General features: G+C 33.5%; 1 protein-coding gene across 2 annotated transcripts; it reads right to left on the bottom strand.

Moving 5' to 3' along the window:
* Positions 1 to 1,273: 1,273 nt before the first annotated feature.
* LOC117337458 (core histone macro-H2A.1-like) lies at positions 1,274 to 14,811 on the bottom strand. 2 transcript variants are annotated; one of them, XM_033898455.1, is made up of 8 exons: positions 14,600 to 14,811; positions 13,393 to 13,499; positions 12,499 to 12,783; positions 11,814 to 11,903; positions 10,486 to 10,576; positions 9,539 to 9,628; positions 7,569 to 7,743; positions 1,274 to 5,068 (listed from the first exon to the last, which is right to left on the bottom strand). In XM_033898455.1, the coding sequence occupies exons 1-8, from the start codon at positions 14,766 to 14,768 to the stop codon at positions 4,906 to 4,908; spliced, it is 1,170 nt and encodes a 389-aa protein (XP_033754346.1). In that variant the 5' UTR covers positions 14,769 to 14,811; the 3' UTR covers positions 1,274 to 4,905. The 2 variants fall into 2 exon arrangements, with proteins under 2 accessions (XP_033754346.1, XP_033754341.1); XM_033898450.1 differs by lacking the exon at positions 7,569 to 7,743 and adding an exon at positions 8,634 to 8,808 and having other exon boundaries at positions 14,600 to 14,810.
* Positions 14,812 to 17,595: the final 2,784 nt, after the last annotated feature.

Genomic DNA, 17,595 nt, shown 5'->3' with positions numbered 1-17,595 from the left:
CAGAGCTCAAAATGTCTTTCTATTATCAGTAGACAACAGAGCTCAAAATGTCTTTCTATTATCAGTAGACAATGGAGCTCAAAATGTCTTTCTATTATCAGTAGACAACAGAGCTCAAAATGTCTTTCTTCTATTATCAGTAGACAATGGAGCTCAAAATGTCTTTCTATTATCAGTAGACAATGGAGCTCAAAATGTCTTTCTATTATCAGTAGACAACGGAGCTCAAAATGTCTTTTTATTATCAGTAGACAACAGCTCAAAATGTCTTTCTATTATCAGTAGACAATGGAGCTCAAAATGTCTTTCTATTATCAGTAGACAACGGAGATCAGAATGTCTTTCTATTATCAGTAGACAACGGAGCTCAAAATGTCTTTCTATTATCAGTAGAAAATGGAGCTCAAAATGTCTTTTTATTATCAGTAGACAACAGAGATCAGAATGTCTTTCTATTATCAGTAGACAACGGAGCTCCAAATGTCTATCTATTATCTGTAGACAACGGAGATCAGAATGTCTTTCTATTATCAGTAGACAACGGAGCTCAAAATGTCTTTCTATTATCAGTAGACAATGGAGCTCAAAATGTCTTTCTATTATCAGTAGACAACGGAGCTCAAAATGTCTATCTATTATCTGTAGACAATGGAACTCAAAATGTTTTTCTTCTATTATCAGAAGACAATAGAGCTCAAAATGTCTTTCTATTATCAGTAGACAACAGAGCTCAAAATGTCTTTCTATTATCAGTAGACAATAGAGCTCAAAATGTCTTTCTTCTATTATCAGTAGACAATGGAGCTCAAAATATCTATTATCAGTAAACAATGGAGCTCAAAATGTCTTTCTATTATCGGTAGACAATGGAGCTCAAAATGTCTTTCTATTATCAGTAGACAACGGAGCTCAAAATGTCTTTCTATTATCAGTGGACAATGGAGCTCAAAATGTCTTTTTATTATCAGTAGACAATTGACCTCAAAATGTCTTTCTATTATCAGTAGACAATTGAGCTCGAATATTTTTCTGTTACTTAAACAACAGTGAGCTAAAAAACAAAAATATTCTGCTCCTGGTAAACAAAGAGCTCAAAATGTTGTTACTTCAATAAACAACAAAAACAAGACGGACGGACACAGCGATTACTACAGGGCACCTGTACGTTCATGTGGGCCCTAATAAACAACAAAAACAAGATGGACGGACAAAGTGATTACTACAGGGCACTGGTACTTACATGTGGGCCCTAATAAACAACAAAAACACCTCAAAAAGTACAATATTTATTGTTGGACTAAGTTTCCACCACACCAACAGAATGTGTTTATAACGTATAACCACACATACCTATAGATAGATCACACGATAACACACACGCCCAACTACACCATGTAGAACTATATATCGGAACCATTCATAAAATGATTGAAAATGCCTAGCTTACTGGAATATCACTTAAATTTGTTCAAATGTTCAAACACATCTTAATTTAATTTATTTCACTGCATATCACCAAAAAAAATCAAAAAAAAAGAATTGCATGATTAAAATTTTCGAAAGAAATGCTTGAGTAAAAAACAAATTTGTGAAGTTTTAATGTAATAATCAGATAGAAAGTGCAAAGTTGGTATTTCAAAGATGGTTGAATCGACAGACAGTGAAACTATCACTCGAATAGAGAATATCTGGATACAGTATATCTATCCACTTCAACATGCTAGATGTGTGAGGATTCTAAACAATTAAACTTCAATCTAATAAAAATATACCTACTAAACAGTATTAACACAGTAACGCTGTGTATATCACTGTCCAACACATCTTAATTAAAACAAACGAAGCACTTCTAAAAAGTTTATATTAATTAAGGACAGGAATGGTCGAGATCATACTAGACCAATCTTTCAAATGAGGTGCAACCAGTACAGTAGCTATAAATATGATACTCATGATATTTCAGTCACCACCATCTTATATTCTCTTCCTGATACATGTCTTATGAAGTTTAATAAAAGCACATATGGTATGGGAAAATGCATTTGTTCAAATTTACCTCTACATACATCCATGTTAGAGGTATATATTGTAATGTTGAAATGATACACCTTTAAAACAAACAATTACCCGGTGCTATGGACGATGGATTTTAAACGCGATGGATCACCTAAACGTACATGTAAAAGCGATGTTGTATATATTATGAAAATTGCATGTTAAGGACTCAATGATGTTCAAAATCTCGTATGTAAAACATGTAACAATGGTGTAATTGTAGGACTCCAATGATGTACCAGAATAAAAAAACATGTTTTATCATTATATTGGGGAATATATCTTAAGCTTCAATGGACACTTGATCTGAATCATATGAAAGCCAATACACAGTTTAAGATGGATTATAATGCATGCATAAGGTCAAAAAGTAGGATGTTGTACAGCTGAAATAAGCTTCATCTCAAATAAGTACCGGTAGTCGAACCTCATTACCTCGAGTTCATGCAATGAGGTCAAGAGAAACTCAGAGATTTCCAGAGAATTCAAGCAACCAAGTTATATTCTGTATAGAATTCTTAAAGTCAGAAATGAATTTTTACTTCGAGTTATTTTTTTCATCTCTTACATAAGAGTTTGAAAGCTCTATAATATACATAAAAATTATGTAACAAACTTCAGATTAAAATTTTGTAAGCGACAGAATAGGTATTTACTGTACATGCATTATGGGAACTTGACTGTTATTGTGAATAAATTAACACTATCAGATATACCGGGCAAAAATCACATGACTCTTATCTTATTCTATCACAAGTACTAACAAAAAACCTAAAAGTTAGGAAAAACTTTCAACACTAATCTACAATAAAATTGGAAATACTATTAACTCTCTTTTATATCATCATATGTAACAGTGTTAATATATTACTCAAACTATACGAATAGAAAGATATATATTCTATTTATAGCTATGAATCACAGTTAATAAAAAGCTTAAACAATGTTGCCTAGCAACAAGGCTCAACGGATCACTGATTAAATATATATATAACCACACAATGAAAGCACAGGAAATCTACCAACGGATATAGGATAAAAGTACAACAGTAACATCAACAACAGAGGCTTAATATGAAACAAGGGTTATATTTCCTCCAGGTCTGGGGGTCAGTTTATCAAATAAACAACTTAATTTATTACCTGCCTCCCCCAAGTGACTTGCTTCATATGGCCCATAATGTTCACATTTATTTCTAAATAACAAATAGTTTACTTTGAAGCATATTTTCACAGAAAAGGGGGAGGGGACGGGCTTATCACCAGGCCATGGGCTTATTGCATATTGCTATTACAGAACTAATATGATTTTTTTTTTATTTCTTCAAAAAAACTTTTTAGCGTATCAAGTCTGAAATTTTACATAAATATGCAACTAAAATTATATATATTTTTTTATATTTTCTAGTACATAACTTATGAATAAATTTGTTTAAATATTATCATAAATTAGAATCAACAAGTACATTGATGTTTAAATAAATAAATAACTATTTGATAGTTGTTCATAATATTTTAAGTACATGTACATATTCTAACTCCATTTTCATATAAAATACTCAGTAACTTTTTAAATAAGTCACCCCTATTATATCCTGGATGTCCCAGTATTTGCATGTATTAGAAAGGTCAATACTGATGTCAACATAAAAAGGTCACCAAGGGAATCAATGAATGGATTAATATAAGAAACATAATCATCAAAAACTCTTGGATAAATGTTGACAATGACATGGAAAAATGATGGGAGCAATGCAATTTAGCAGCAATAATTTGAAAATGAATAAAAAAAAAATTTTAAAGGAAAAAGCTAGGTTAAAAAAGCATTTTCAAATAAAACAATTACAAAACTCCCTTGAAACTTGTACCGGGTTAACTTTTCCAAATACTAAAAAATAAGTAAAACCCACTATCCAAAACAAATCTTCCACCATTGCAAGTATATTTTTAAATACTACAGCAAAAAGCTGGCTTTCACACTCATAGATGATATATTAAATAATATGATTGCCAAGGAATTAATTAAAAACACAACAAAAAACACTAAAGGATCATATAGATGGTATTCAGATGGGTGTAGTTTTAAATCATTAGAGACACATTTTTGTTATCTATACACATATTATGAACTCTCTGGTCCCAAGGAGACTTATTAACTACCGAATGCTCTATACAGATTTTTGATACCTTAAAATATTACTTTGATTAATTTTATAATTCAATTTCATGATTTTTATTTCTGATTTTAAATTATTCCTGAACTTATTTCATTATTTTTTGATGCAGTATGATAAATCATTGAAGTACCACAGCTGGCACTTACCAGATATTACATCTCGTCTGTCAGAAATGAAACAACTGACAGACGAGAACGATGTACTAACGTGTAAAACTCACAGGAAAACATTTTACACATTTATGTCCCAATTGTTAGCACAGTCATCATCAAGTTGATTTAAATTATTCTCAAATTAACTTAATTACAACATTATTAAATGAATATTTCATGAAAATTTTTTTGTGATTATTGTTTATTAAATGTTTAAATCTGAAACTAACCTTATCAACAAGGCATTGCTATGACTATGCCGTCTATGTGTCTCTATATTGCTTGTTTTCGAAATGTCACAACTTAACTCGTGACAAAATGAGATATGCATTAGTACCATGTTAAATTACTGTCATATCTAACATTAATTTTCATAAAAAAAAATAAATAATTAAAATTAAAAAAAAACTGTCGCCGATATCTTTAGCCATAATTCTAACTAAATTTACGACACAAAGTTTAAATGGCTACAGAAAAGTTTGAGTATAACAAATAAAAGTCCTTTTGAATGACTGATCCGTCTAGGAGTCTAACTTAGCCAGTTCACTCGTGTAAACACCGATGCTCTCCATGTCGTAAAGTACGAAGTATACTTGCTTCAGCGAGCTGCTCATGACAGTGACAAAGTAATTACTGATGGCTTTCAGGATAATCTGTGCTGCCGTTTGTTTGGGGAATCCCGCACTACAAAAACAAACAAAAAATTGATAAAATACACAGAAGATTTTCACAAGCATCTAAAAAAAAATATTCTGATCATCATTCTTTTTTTAACTTTGTGAGAGAAAAAAATTGTCATTGTAAAAAAGATCTACCGGTGAATAGCACCATCAACCAATAGGCTTTATGATATTTCCTCCAAAAAATATCTGTTTTAACCAAAATAAATTTAAACGTGTAATTTTTAACAAAAACACATCTGGAACTTTCTTGTACCTCAAGGTACCGCAGGACAAAAATTATCGTAAATCAAATGAATGAGTTGACGGAAAACGAAAATCTCCTTGATTATGATTATGATATTGAAAATAAAACATTGTAAGGTATATTTTACTGTTATTCATTCATAATATTTTTAACATGACTATCTGAATGAATTTGAAATATGAATCCATATAGATTAAATACTTATATACAGCAAAGTGGATATATATATTTGTACCATACAACTACTTTGTGTTTCTGGAACTGACAGCTGAGAAGCTATATGAAGAAATTTTTTAAACATTCATTCTTAAGAAAAGAATTTTTGACCGAGTTTGAACTTTTTTTATGTTTTAAATTTCTCTTGTCAAAATGAACAAAAACTTATCCTTAACAATTACAAGGTTTAACACACAAAAAAACATTTCAATCATCAGCAAACGCTGACCATGCATAAATAATGTATAAGCCCCTGTCTACAAATAACCTGCCTTCTTTCTTTTTGCAGAATAAAATTATCAACCTCAAAATCATAAGCTAAAGCTGGTTCATGAATAAGTCCATATAATGTATTTTATTTCATATCTCATGATATAAGTAAGTGATTAAAAGGATGAAAAAACATTGACAAGCCAGAAAATCAGAGAGGGTATGGACAGAGTTTTTTTTCTTGCCCATCAACAATCTTAAAATGTCTTTTAGGGTGAATATTAAAAAAATACATTATTTGGAGATTCAATATTTATTGTGCAAGAAGTCAATGTTGGTGAGGGTGAACTACATGCAAAGCCAATAGAACAACTCCTAGTAAGTGAAGCTATCTGTGGCAGTTTTAAGCATTTAGGAACTTACTAAAACTAAAATTTAGCATTCAATAGAATACCTGCATCTACCTCATATACAGGGACTTGTTTTGGTGACTTGTGACCTTAATGCTTCTCTGAATCACCAATCAAATCATTGATAGGAATTAAACCTGAGAAATAAGGATCACACATAAAGTATTCTAAAATGTCACCATGTGACATTATAAAACTGAAATTTCTGTTTTCTGTTGACAAATACCTCATTTCAGAGTTAACTTTACCCCTAAGTGACAACTAAATTCTGACAATTTTTTTTCTTCTTTCTTTACTTATCCTAAATTGCTAATTTAATATAGGAGATAATTCACTAGACTTCAAATTTCAAAGTTTTTGATTGCTGGATCTATTGCCTATGAACAGCAGGAGTCATTTTGAGACAGGTCTCTTTGTAGTAGCCAGTGACTACCTCAATGAACAACATATAAGATCAACATAACACCAAGTCAGGTCTACGGTCTGATAGTGTTTCTAACAATTACTTAATAGCCTAAGTGATAAAGGGAGACAATTCACCAGACTATTTCATGATAAAGGGTGACAATTCACTAGACTATTTCATGATAAAGGGAGTCGATTCACTAGACTATTTTAAGTGTATGTTGCTGGGTTTTTGTCCTATGAACAGCAAGTAATTATGAGACAGGGTTTCTTTACATAGTAGCTGATGGATACCTCACTAAGCAACATATCGGAGACCCATTACATGCTATCAAGAACAACTGAGAAACACAAATTGGGATGGAACCACACATCTTGGATCTTCCCTGAGGTCTATTAGTCTGATGCTCTTCAAACTGAGCTATCATGTCCCTAATTCAAATTTCTAGGGTAACAGCTACATCATCTTCGCTAGCCAAGGCTTCCGATTATGTTATACTCCACGAACCCTTGGCAGATATAGTCGTCAGTTCTGGCCCTCTAGCGGAGTTTCGAAATTACCACCCTTTACCCATGAAATTTTCGACCAATCAAAACAAGTGTTACCGATGTACTTCATTGGTGATGTTTACAAACACACATAGAAACTTGTGTCGGTTTGAGGAGATTTATGATCAATAAATTCTATCAATTGATAAAACACTGAATCTTGGCCAAAAGATTGAACGTCTCTGTATTTAGGTAAAATACCATGACATAGTCGACAAGGTAGCTCTGTACTGGGTGCTGCAAATTTTGTTAACTGCGAAACCAACCCTGAATGTTAAACGCGATTTGATTGGATGCCCTGGAGTTCCAGGGCGCAACGGTTTAAACACTTCTATATATGCCAAGGGTTCGTGGAGTGTAACGTAATCAGAAGCCTTGGCTAGCGAAGATGCAGCTACATTGACCATCTAACCTAATTAACTATAAATGCCTCATACAGGAGAGAGCATGTTAATTTACAATCTTACCGTCCACTTCCAATAGAAGGGAATGCAATACTTTTCAGGTTCTTTTCGTCTGCCAAAGTCAGACAATTCTTGACGGTTTTCTCTAACAACTGTTGTGGATTACTGGAACTCCACTGAGGCCCATGGCAGTGGATTACAAACCTGGCTGGGAAATTATGTCCCGGGCATATGGCAGCTACAGGGATAAAAGTGGGCACCACCAATCAGTGGTCAGTTATAATTACCTGGCACCTCGAACTGACCAGTGGTCAATTACCTGTCCAGCAGTATTCTTACACAGCCACACCTACTTTAGAGATAAATCATAACCTTGACCCTTGCATGCTAGCTCTAAAAAGGTCAACAGGTCAGAGGTCAACCCAACACCAAAGCAGTTATAGAAAGAATAAAATAACATTTACATCGAGAGGTTTCAAGGAGAGGCAGGAGCGAAAAAAAGCAATTTCAGCCAATTTGCCATCACAATTACAGCAGTAGAATAAGCTACTCGCATCGATAGCGTTGACAATATAAATAATTATCATGCAAAACGTGACCACGAAAGGTTCACAAGGGTACATGTCAGATTTATCATCTGCGGGCAGGTGTAGCTTGGTTTCATAAACACCAGCGTAGTGATGGCACTTCTGGATAATATTCAGGAAGTTGGGTTTTTTTTTGTTTGGTTTTTTTTAACATTGGAAAAATATAATATTATTACACAAAATGTGCTTAGATATGCAATTTCAACCTGTTCTAGTTATTTCTGGAAGAAAACATTTTCTGTGATACGTTTAAGGAAAATTTGAGAAAATGTTGGGTTTTTTTCTCAAACATTTAAAAAAGATAATTTCATTGTCACACAAAAATTCCTCAGTTATGCAATCTGAAGCTGTTCCATTTATTTCTGAATGAAAACTTTTCCTTTGATCCTTTTAAGAAAAAGAATCTGCATGTACCATACATCATATATATATCCCAGTAGTTTTTGAGTCTGGTTTCCTGTATAATTATCTGAATGCCACACAACTACCTTAGTGTACAAAATTACATATGGAGCCATTACACAATGTATACAAGACTTACTTTCCACTACCTATAGATGGGATAGCTATGGACTTTAAATTTTTCTCGTCGGCCAGTGTTAGAACATTCTTGACAGCCTTTTCCAAGAGTTGTTGAGAATTGGTAGTACCCCATGATGGGCCATTGACATGGATCACATATTTTGCAGGAAAATTATGCCCGGGACAAATGGCAGCTGAAAATTGGGTGTTAGCAACTCATGAAAATATTGTGTTCTTTCAAATTTACTTAGGGACATAGGTGAATGTAAATTTCAAAATTAAAAGAATGAATATATTTCAGACAACATTTCAATTTAATAAGAGACATGTAAATTTCAAGATTAAATTTAATATATTTCGGGCAATCATTGAAAACGCACCATAGAAATATACATTTCAAGATCAGATCAATTAAATTTCAGGCAATCTTTTAAATTAAATAAGAGGGTAAATTATTTTTCAAGATTGAATTAAATAAATTTCAGTTAACTTTTTAAAACTGATTATGGAAAATATGTATTTCAAGATTTATTGAAGAAATACGTTTTAGACTATCTCTAATTTTAGAGAAGTCAAATACATTTTAAAAGAAATAAATATCAATCAATATTTTCAATTTGATATTGGACATTTGTATTTAAACATATAAATATAAGAAGTTGAAATATATTTCAGAAAACAGTTGTAAAATGTTTATTAAATGATAATTTTAAATCTCAAATATCACTATCAAATTGAAATTATTTAAAACAAGAATTAAATAATGCCTTAATTTTCTATATCAATATGAAATAATGCATTAATAAATGCCATGATTATGAAACTGACCCAAAATAAACAATTTAAAATAAGTTCTCTCCAGCCATGTATAACCTTAATGTGAATATATGTACATGAATTATCTTGACGAATCGTGAAACATACCTCCTGCCGTGTCTAAAGCACCATTTGATTTGTAAAGCTCATCCACTTCTTTGCGGAACTCTTTACCGCCAGCTTTCTCAATAGCAGAACCTGAAATTTGTACAAGTACTTATTAACAACTGAAAACAAACATATTTTAGGGGTGATCCTGTTTTAGGAACATTCGTATTCAAAATCTTCCGCTAAATATTGATAGCACTAACCAAAGTTTGTCATTTTGTTCATATGACAACAACCTTTTAGTGCACAAATTCATCACTGCTGAACAGTTAAGATTTGGCATTATGCTAAATTTTGACACATTCAAGAGAGAAAATCTCTAGGAGCCAGTTTCATCAATATTGCTTAAGAAAATCCTTCAATTTCAAATTTCCCATAAGAAAGTATTACAGAATTTAAGTATGGCTTCCTTAACAGAAATTTTTGTCCTTAAATTCTGAAATGCTTTCCTATGGGACATTTTTAAGTAAAGGAATATCCTTAATGATGCTGATACCAGGACTCGTATGCATAAAAAATCAAAGTAATTTCTTAAGTTTATACTTAAGTACACTTTTAATCTGCTTTGTCAAGAAAGTTACTTAATTTCCGTTGCATAAATATTCTTAGCACCATCCTTAGTTGTTCTTTGTAAAGCATATCGCAACCTTCTGAAACTTACTTGTTGCCAATGATGTGACATACCGATTCCCATACTTTCTGTTTACAAAACAATGGCACGTGGACAAAAACACATGCTTGGTCGTCTGCTCCCTTCATTTTTGCGTAAAATGGCCTCGGAAACAGAAGAGATGGACTAGGTTGACTAGTCTATAAAAGTATCTAGATAGCTGAGATGTCATAAACACTAGGTTGTTTTTTCACCTATAAATTTGCTTGGATGACATACTTACTTTAATCTGCCAATAATTCTTCAAAAACTAGTTACCATGGCAACCAACACTTACCTACTTCACCCCCCATGTAGAAGGCAGAACTGGTAGGATGAACAATGGCATCAGACATGATCTTAACGAGGTCGCCTTGTATTACTGTCATCTGTAACAGGACAAAGGAACTGTCAGACTCCACCAATTTAATTAAAAGCCCAAAACCAGAAAACCATTGAACTCTAAACAGATAATGTAGAAAACTTTCTCTACATATTTTTTTGTGTTTAAAGTCTGTTCAACAGATGTCTTTTGCATGTACAATCAAAAATTCAATTTCGTTTAACAAATTATTTTTAGCAATAAGTATATCTTCTTAATCATTGAGGTAGCACTATAAATTGGCAAAATTTCCGGCCTATCACAAGGAGATTTAACACGAACACATGCCGCAGCCTTCAAAAACACACATACACACTCACCACACGCATGCATATCACATAAACGACAGGCTATCCTTAAATTACCTTAGCTGTTGATAGCTAGGACATTAAACAATAATAAATTTAACCAAAACTCTTGTCATTATGTAAAAGGAGCTGTTTTTCATTGATGTCCACTGAAGAATCCCATGGAATGTGGTATTGAGAATACAGTCGATTCATTCCCCAGAAAAGATACACTTTAAAACTCTTGTATTGTTTGTTTAGGCAGAACTAACTTAATAACCATCAGAATTGATATTGGTGTGAAATCGAGTGGTGTCATATGACAGGAGCGAGTTATTGTATCTGTATGACGGTTATATCAGACAGAACAACAATGACAGGTATATATGTCTGTATTGCTCTGAGGTCTAACCGATGACCGAGGGCTAAAACATGGGTAATGTAAAAGTACGAGGCCTTCCGGATAACAACTACCCAAAATCCTCGGAGCCGTACATAAAATACAATGCTATTTCACAACACTCCTCCCTGTTTACTACGAGTGCGATATGTTACAAAAGACAGAAAGTCAGCATAAATTCAATACAATAAAACTGCTGCATGGTCAAGTATGTATGCACTCTATAAAGGAGGCCATGCTTGGGACAACTACCCAGAATCCTCGGAACAGTATGTAGAATACAATGCTGTTTCACAAATACCCCGGTTCGAGTTTTGGTGGTATTTCTGGTTGTACTCTTGTCACTAACCCTGTTCGGTGTTCGGTGATGTGTCTGGTTGTTCTGTTGTCACTACCCCGGTTCAGTATTCAGTGATGTGTCTGGTTGTTCTGTTGTCACTACCCCGGTTTGATTTTTGGTATATGAAGATTTTACCATTTAGCAACATTTCCCTACCAGAGCAATATTAAAATATCAGTTTATTAAGAATTAATTCATATAAAAATAACTGGTTTACCTTCTGACCAAGGAACAACTTCTTCTCCGACAGAATCGTGAAGCTTCCAGCAGCTGTAGCAGCAACAGCTTCAGCTGATCCGGTGATACCCTAAATATAGCATAAACACAGTATTCAGGTGATACCCTAAATAAAGCATAAACACAGTATTCCGGTGATACCCTAAATATAGCATAAACACGGAATTCCGGTGATACCCTAAATATAGCATAAACACAGTATTCAGGTGATACCCTAAATATAGCATAAACACAGTATTCAGGTGATACCCTAAATATAGCATAAACACAGTATTCCGGTGATACCCTAAATATAGTATAAACACAGTATTCCGGTGATACCCTAAATATAATATAAACACAGTAGATTAATATATAGTGGAGATTAAGTACAATGTAGTATAAATTATCCGATCATCAAATCCTTATGAATAGTTAGAAAAACAATTTGTGAATATTTCGCAACAAAAACTTTCGTTATAGGCATGTACGGTTCTTTAAGTAAACCAATCATTAATTGCCTTCTGCTTGCAGACTTATAATATAGCAATGTTGTCCGATATGGAGCAGTTCCCTCACATATTTGAGTGAAAATATTGCATCCCAATAGACACCATAAAAATATCACAACATTCTAAACAGGACGCAAACACGACATCAATGTCACTAATACGTTTGTCACAAACCTTCAATGGCTTGACTTTAGCTATTTTTCCTGTCTTTCCTGCTTTTGGTGTTGGTTTCAGAGGTGCTCTTACAACTTTTGGAGTGACCTTGACCTTTGCCTTTTTCTGTGAACTTGGACCATCACTCTGTTTTGATGAACTGGCAGCTTTGTTAGAATTGGGTTGTACAGAAAGTTTAGGAGGTTCGGATTGCATCTGGAATTTAGATCCTTTCTTTCTAAAGAGAAGTTCTGGGAGTATTCGAGGAAGCACACCGCCATTGGCAATGGTCACATGTTTTAATAGCTGAAATGAAAACAATTAAGATGATATATATAAGAGGCATAAAAGATAATATCTATAATCATGTCATAAAGGATAAGTACAAAAAATTCCTTCATAAATATATTTCGACAGCAAGATCCATGATGTACAATTCATAAACATGTAAACAAATGTACTGACAAGCTTTTTAGAGAGAGGAAAGTGTGACACAGTTTTTTTTACTATGGTATGACTACATCATACTGGGAAGAGTTCCTCTTTAAAAGCAAAGTTCTAAAATTTGAGAAGCATTAACAGACTTTTAAAGTCTTCTTATTTAGAGTTACTTCCCTTACAAACATATATTTATTCATCTTTCCGCATTTTCATGCAGTGCATTATAATTTCAGGATGACAACACTTGTGACATGAAGGTATGGCTGTGGATAGGTCTAGAGTTTAATTTCTTTATTTTTTTTCAGTTTTTTTGTATGAGTGTAGTTTGTAAAAAAAAATCATGTGATTTTATGAAATATATTACAACTTCAGATAACACTTTTTAGTAGAAATGATATCGCCACGGTACCCTTCCAGTATATCTAATGATATCCTACACTCTATTATCAATACCTGTGTTCGCTTTTAACGAACCTGATTGAGTTCCTCGTCATTAGCTACCGCTAGTAAAATGTGCCTAGGTGTGACTCGACTCTTTTTATTGTCTCGTGCAGCGTTACCAGCAAGCTCCAAGATCTCAGCTAAAAATTGAAAAGAAAATATAAATTACAACTTTTTCACCTGTCAACGTGCATCAGTGATCTTTGTTCATCAAACATAAATTACAACTACATTGTACATATACATATTGCACATATTTCAAGATTGAATAATACCTACAATTTATAAAAAAAAATTGTGAGAAAATTTGAATTCAACGTGTAACATTATCATAATCAGTAACAATACATATATCATGTATTTAATACAAATTATCAAATTTTCAAACATGCATGACATTATATGCAACTTCTAAATTGTTTGTAAACATATTTTGGTTCCTCTACCTCCAAAAATAGCTTTTGAGAATTTTTTAATTATGACCATACAATTATGAATCCATAATTTTTTTTTTTTTTTTATCATTTGAGGCACAGGTACATGGCACAAATTCCAGGCGTGTCATCCATATTTTTATAAATAACCTATAGTTGAATAGTGTTGAGAATTTGCACCAAGTTCCTGTGATTCGTGCAATATCATGCTGTGGTTAATATCCACTTATCAAAATGTTAAGCATATATATGCACTCCCAAATTTTTTTTCATCAGACTTGAAACATTTTTTTATGAAATTTTGATCAGCATCATAATAAATAAATAGCCAGAGACCTTTAGCTAGCTAGAGTACTGATACAGGGGCCAAAAGAAATCAGACTTAAAATCACTAGTAGGTGTGTTGCCAAGTAACACATTATATGTATGGTACTGAGCGGGTCAGCTAGCTAATATCACAAAAAGAATACACACAGCAACATTAGCTTGTACCATTTCATCAACTTGTGGTGTTCAGCAAATAAATTAAATATTTACCAATTTTATATTCCTTGTTTATCAAATGCTGGGTCATACTGACATTTTAAATTCGATAGTTTTGATAATTTATCTATTAACACATAGTGCTGCAGTAAACAACAGTCTGAAATCACAATATGATAACGTCTTTAACTATTAATCCTTAATTATCAATAAAACCAAAACATTTGTTTATTTGACCACAAACTTTTCTGCTGACTGTGCTTAAAGCTTATGTGAACATGTACACAAATGGGGAAGTCACAATGGTGGAGATAGACGGGTACCGGTAAGATATTCTATCACGGCCGCCATGTACACAGGTGCCCCGGACCCTATTCGATAGTGGTGGGTCATGTTTTTCAGGTATCTTCGCATTCTCGCCACAGGGAACAAAACCCCGGCTTTGGCAGACTTCGATGTCGCCTTCTTCTTTTTAGCACCGCGAGCTGACATATTGCTAGACTTGTGTTGAGGGTCGACCAACAAGCGACACAACGAATGTGTTGATTGGTAACTATTTATACATTAGCCTCTCAGCAAGCTCAAACAGATCTACAGGAAGTAGAATCAGCTGTTCCATCCAATGGGGAACGCCCCCTTTTAATTCCGCCCGGTGATATCTAAGACAATAGCCACTGATTAAAACATTACATTAATTACCTGTTTGCAAAACTAGTAGACCTAGGATGTGCGACAAGGATTTGACTGAGTCAAACTACCTATAAAACTATTTTCAATGTATATGTTTGTGTATGTGTAACTTCAAAGAATTGATTCCAGTGAAAATGCATACATGATACAGTACAGCATTGAAATTGTTCAATAAAATACTGTTTAAGCTAAAACGTGATCATTATGAATAATCGATCAAATACATACAAGTATATATTGAACCATAACACCTTAATGTGGATGGTTGCATTACTATCCAGATGATGATGCTGCTGCTGCTGCTGCTGCTGATGATGATGATGATGATTACGACGACGATGATTACGATGACGATGATTACGACGACGACGACGATGATGTCATATATGTCTATTGTTAATATGCGAAAATCTTCAAAAAATAAAATAATTATAAAAAAGAAGGAAATGTTATATCCCTCTTACTAAATTTTCATTACATATAAGTAATTTAATCAAAGTTCGTCAGGTTCCTGCATGTGATGTACCCAAGGACGCAAATTAAAATGAAGGTGTTGCACACGTATATCCGATCCGCGCGCGACTCAATATAAACGATACAGTTTCCTCCGAATTATTTTAATGAAATCGCGGACTTATTAAATCAATTATAGGATTTAATTATTCTAATATAAGTCCGTAGTAAAATATACAGTTAATTAAAACAGATTTGAACTGTTTGTTGTCGCTAAAATTTAGTGTGTACACATTCTTCAGCAATTCCTTAAAGCCTCTCTATGTTCACTTGAATTATGAATTGCTGACGTAACTGAGCAGATTTAACGGGAATTAATGAAGACAGATCCATTGGGGATTATAAAGTTTAGCTTGTAAAAGTTTTACATTTATCAACAAAAATATAAAGAGGTTTAAACGGAACAATGGTACCGTGGACGAAACAAATATAACCGTCCAAAACAAATGTGCTAACAAAAATGCTTCTGATAAAAAATTGTGCTAATTAAAAACTTGTCATTTTGATATCTGAGTAAAGAAATTCCAAGACTGAATACTGAAAAGAAACAAAGGGCATTAACTCTTTCAAATACGTTTAGTTCTACTGAGATTGCTTAGAGGTCTCCAGCTGGGTGGCTTGGTGTCACGTACACAGGTAACACACTTGTCATTCCCCTAGGCGGCCGGGGTTCGATTCTCTGATCGGACGTGAAAAGGTTAGCAGTCACCTGCCCGGTCATGTGAGTTGTCTCCGGGTATACCCAGGTCTCCTCCATACTAAGACCCCCACGCGCTTCCTTCCAACCCAACAAGAGTGATTAATGTCAGTCGATATACCTTGCTTTGCTGTATAACGACGTACGAACGAACAACTCCCTACCTTTGATAGGAATTCACCTTTTCCAGCACTGACGACATCCGCCTTGTAATCTAAGTGTATTCCAGGCAATGTCACGTTCTCAAATCAAGAGCCAAGGTGGTGCAAAAGGAGCCACTCGTTATATCAGTGGAACCACAAGGCATATCAATGGAGAAACCGGGCATATCACCGAGCACCGAACACGACTAAAGAAAACAACAAACGGTTGCCGAACACGCACACATTTTAAAACATGTTTCAAAAAATAGGACTAGTTCAATGTAAAAGTCGCCGAATTCTGGATTTAATCGAAATTTAAACCAGTAAAACATACACCGATTTAACTTCATGTTTTGCCATTGACTAAATAAAGTCAAATCTGATATTCTAATTCTATTCTATACTGTGAAATATCATTTTGATTAACTGTGCTTAAATAGAAAAGTACGATAGCAAGAAATTGTTAAGCCTCTAGCAGGAGTTATTTCCCTTCGCATGTAAAGTTTTCTTATCCTCAAATTTGAATTTCGTCCTTATAATGACGATCTGTATTTTAAAGAGATTGATCGAACCTTATATACATACAAATTACTGAATTAACATTCGATGATATATTATGGTATCATTTTTACGAAATAAACGTCTAAAAAATATACACGCTATATATATATTGTATTCATCCAAAATCAATGCACCTAGTGCAACAAATAAACAGGTCCCTGTGCCTGGCCTGAGTCCCACGTCATTACCTCAATCCAATTTCTACTCTGTTTTCATCTCTCTTCTTAATTCTAAATACAAATATGTAAAAATTAATTACAAGGAAGGTCTGATACAAAATGTATATATTGTTTTTTTCCGCAGAAGCCGTGTCCCTAAGTTGTGTTGTGATATTTAACTAAATTGTGCCTAATATCTGGCTAGTATTTATCATCTATGATATTTTTTACCTATTTTTCTACTCTACTCACAGGGTCTTGGCACAATTCTCAACCAACATATGATATATACATTTATATAATGGATCGTGGGTTGTGCAAAATCCGTGTGTGTAATACATTATACCTCTTTTATAACAGAGGAATTTAGGGGGCACGACACATATGAAAGTGTTTACAACTATAAATACGTGCGTTTATGTACATGTATGATGCTTTAGTCGATGAAAACAATGGATCTTAACATTTCTTTATTTTTTTCTTTCTGATATTGGAACCATCAGAGACTTGTATATCACAAGATATACAAGTCTCTGGAACCATCAAGCTTAATGTTT

The sequence above is a fragment of the Pecten maximus genome, chromosome 1 (assembly GCF_902652985.1).
Source record: "Pecten maximus chromosome 1, xPecMax1.1, whole genome shotgun sequence".
Lineage (NCBI taxonomy): Eukaryota > Metazoa > Mollusca > Bivalvia > Pectinida > Pectinidae > Pecten > Pecten maximus.
This window is presented reverse-complemented; position numbering and strand designations above follow the sequence as displayed.

Excerpts from the sequence above, each read along its gene's own strand:
- LOC117337458 (XM_033898455.1), bottom strand. The coding sequence starts at position 14,768 with ATGTCAGCTCGCGGTGCTAAAAAGAAGAAGGCGACATCGAAGTCTGCC. Across the intron at positions 12,784-13,392 it reads ATGACGAGGAACTCAATCAG|CTATTAAAACATGTGACCAT; the intron begins GTTCGTTAAAAG and ends TTTTCATTTCAG. Across the intron at positions 10,577-11,813 it reads AGTTGTTCCTTGGTCAGAAG|ATGACAGTAATACAAGGCGA; the intron begins GTAAACCAGTTA and ends GTCCTGTTACAG.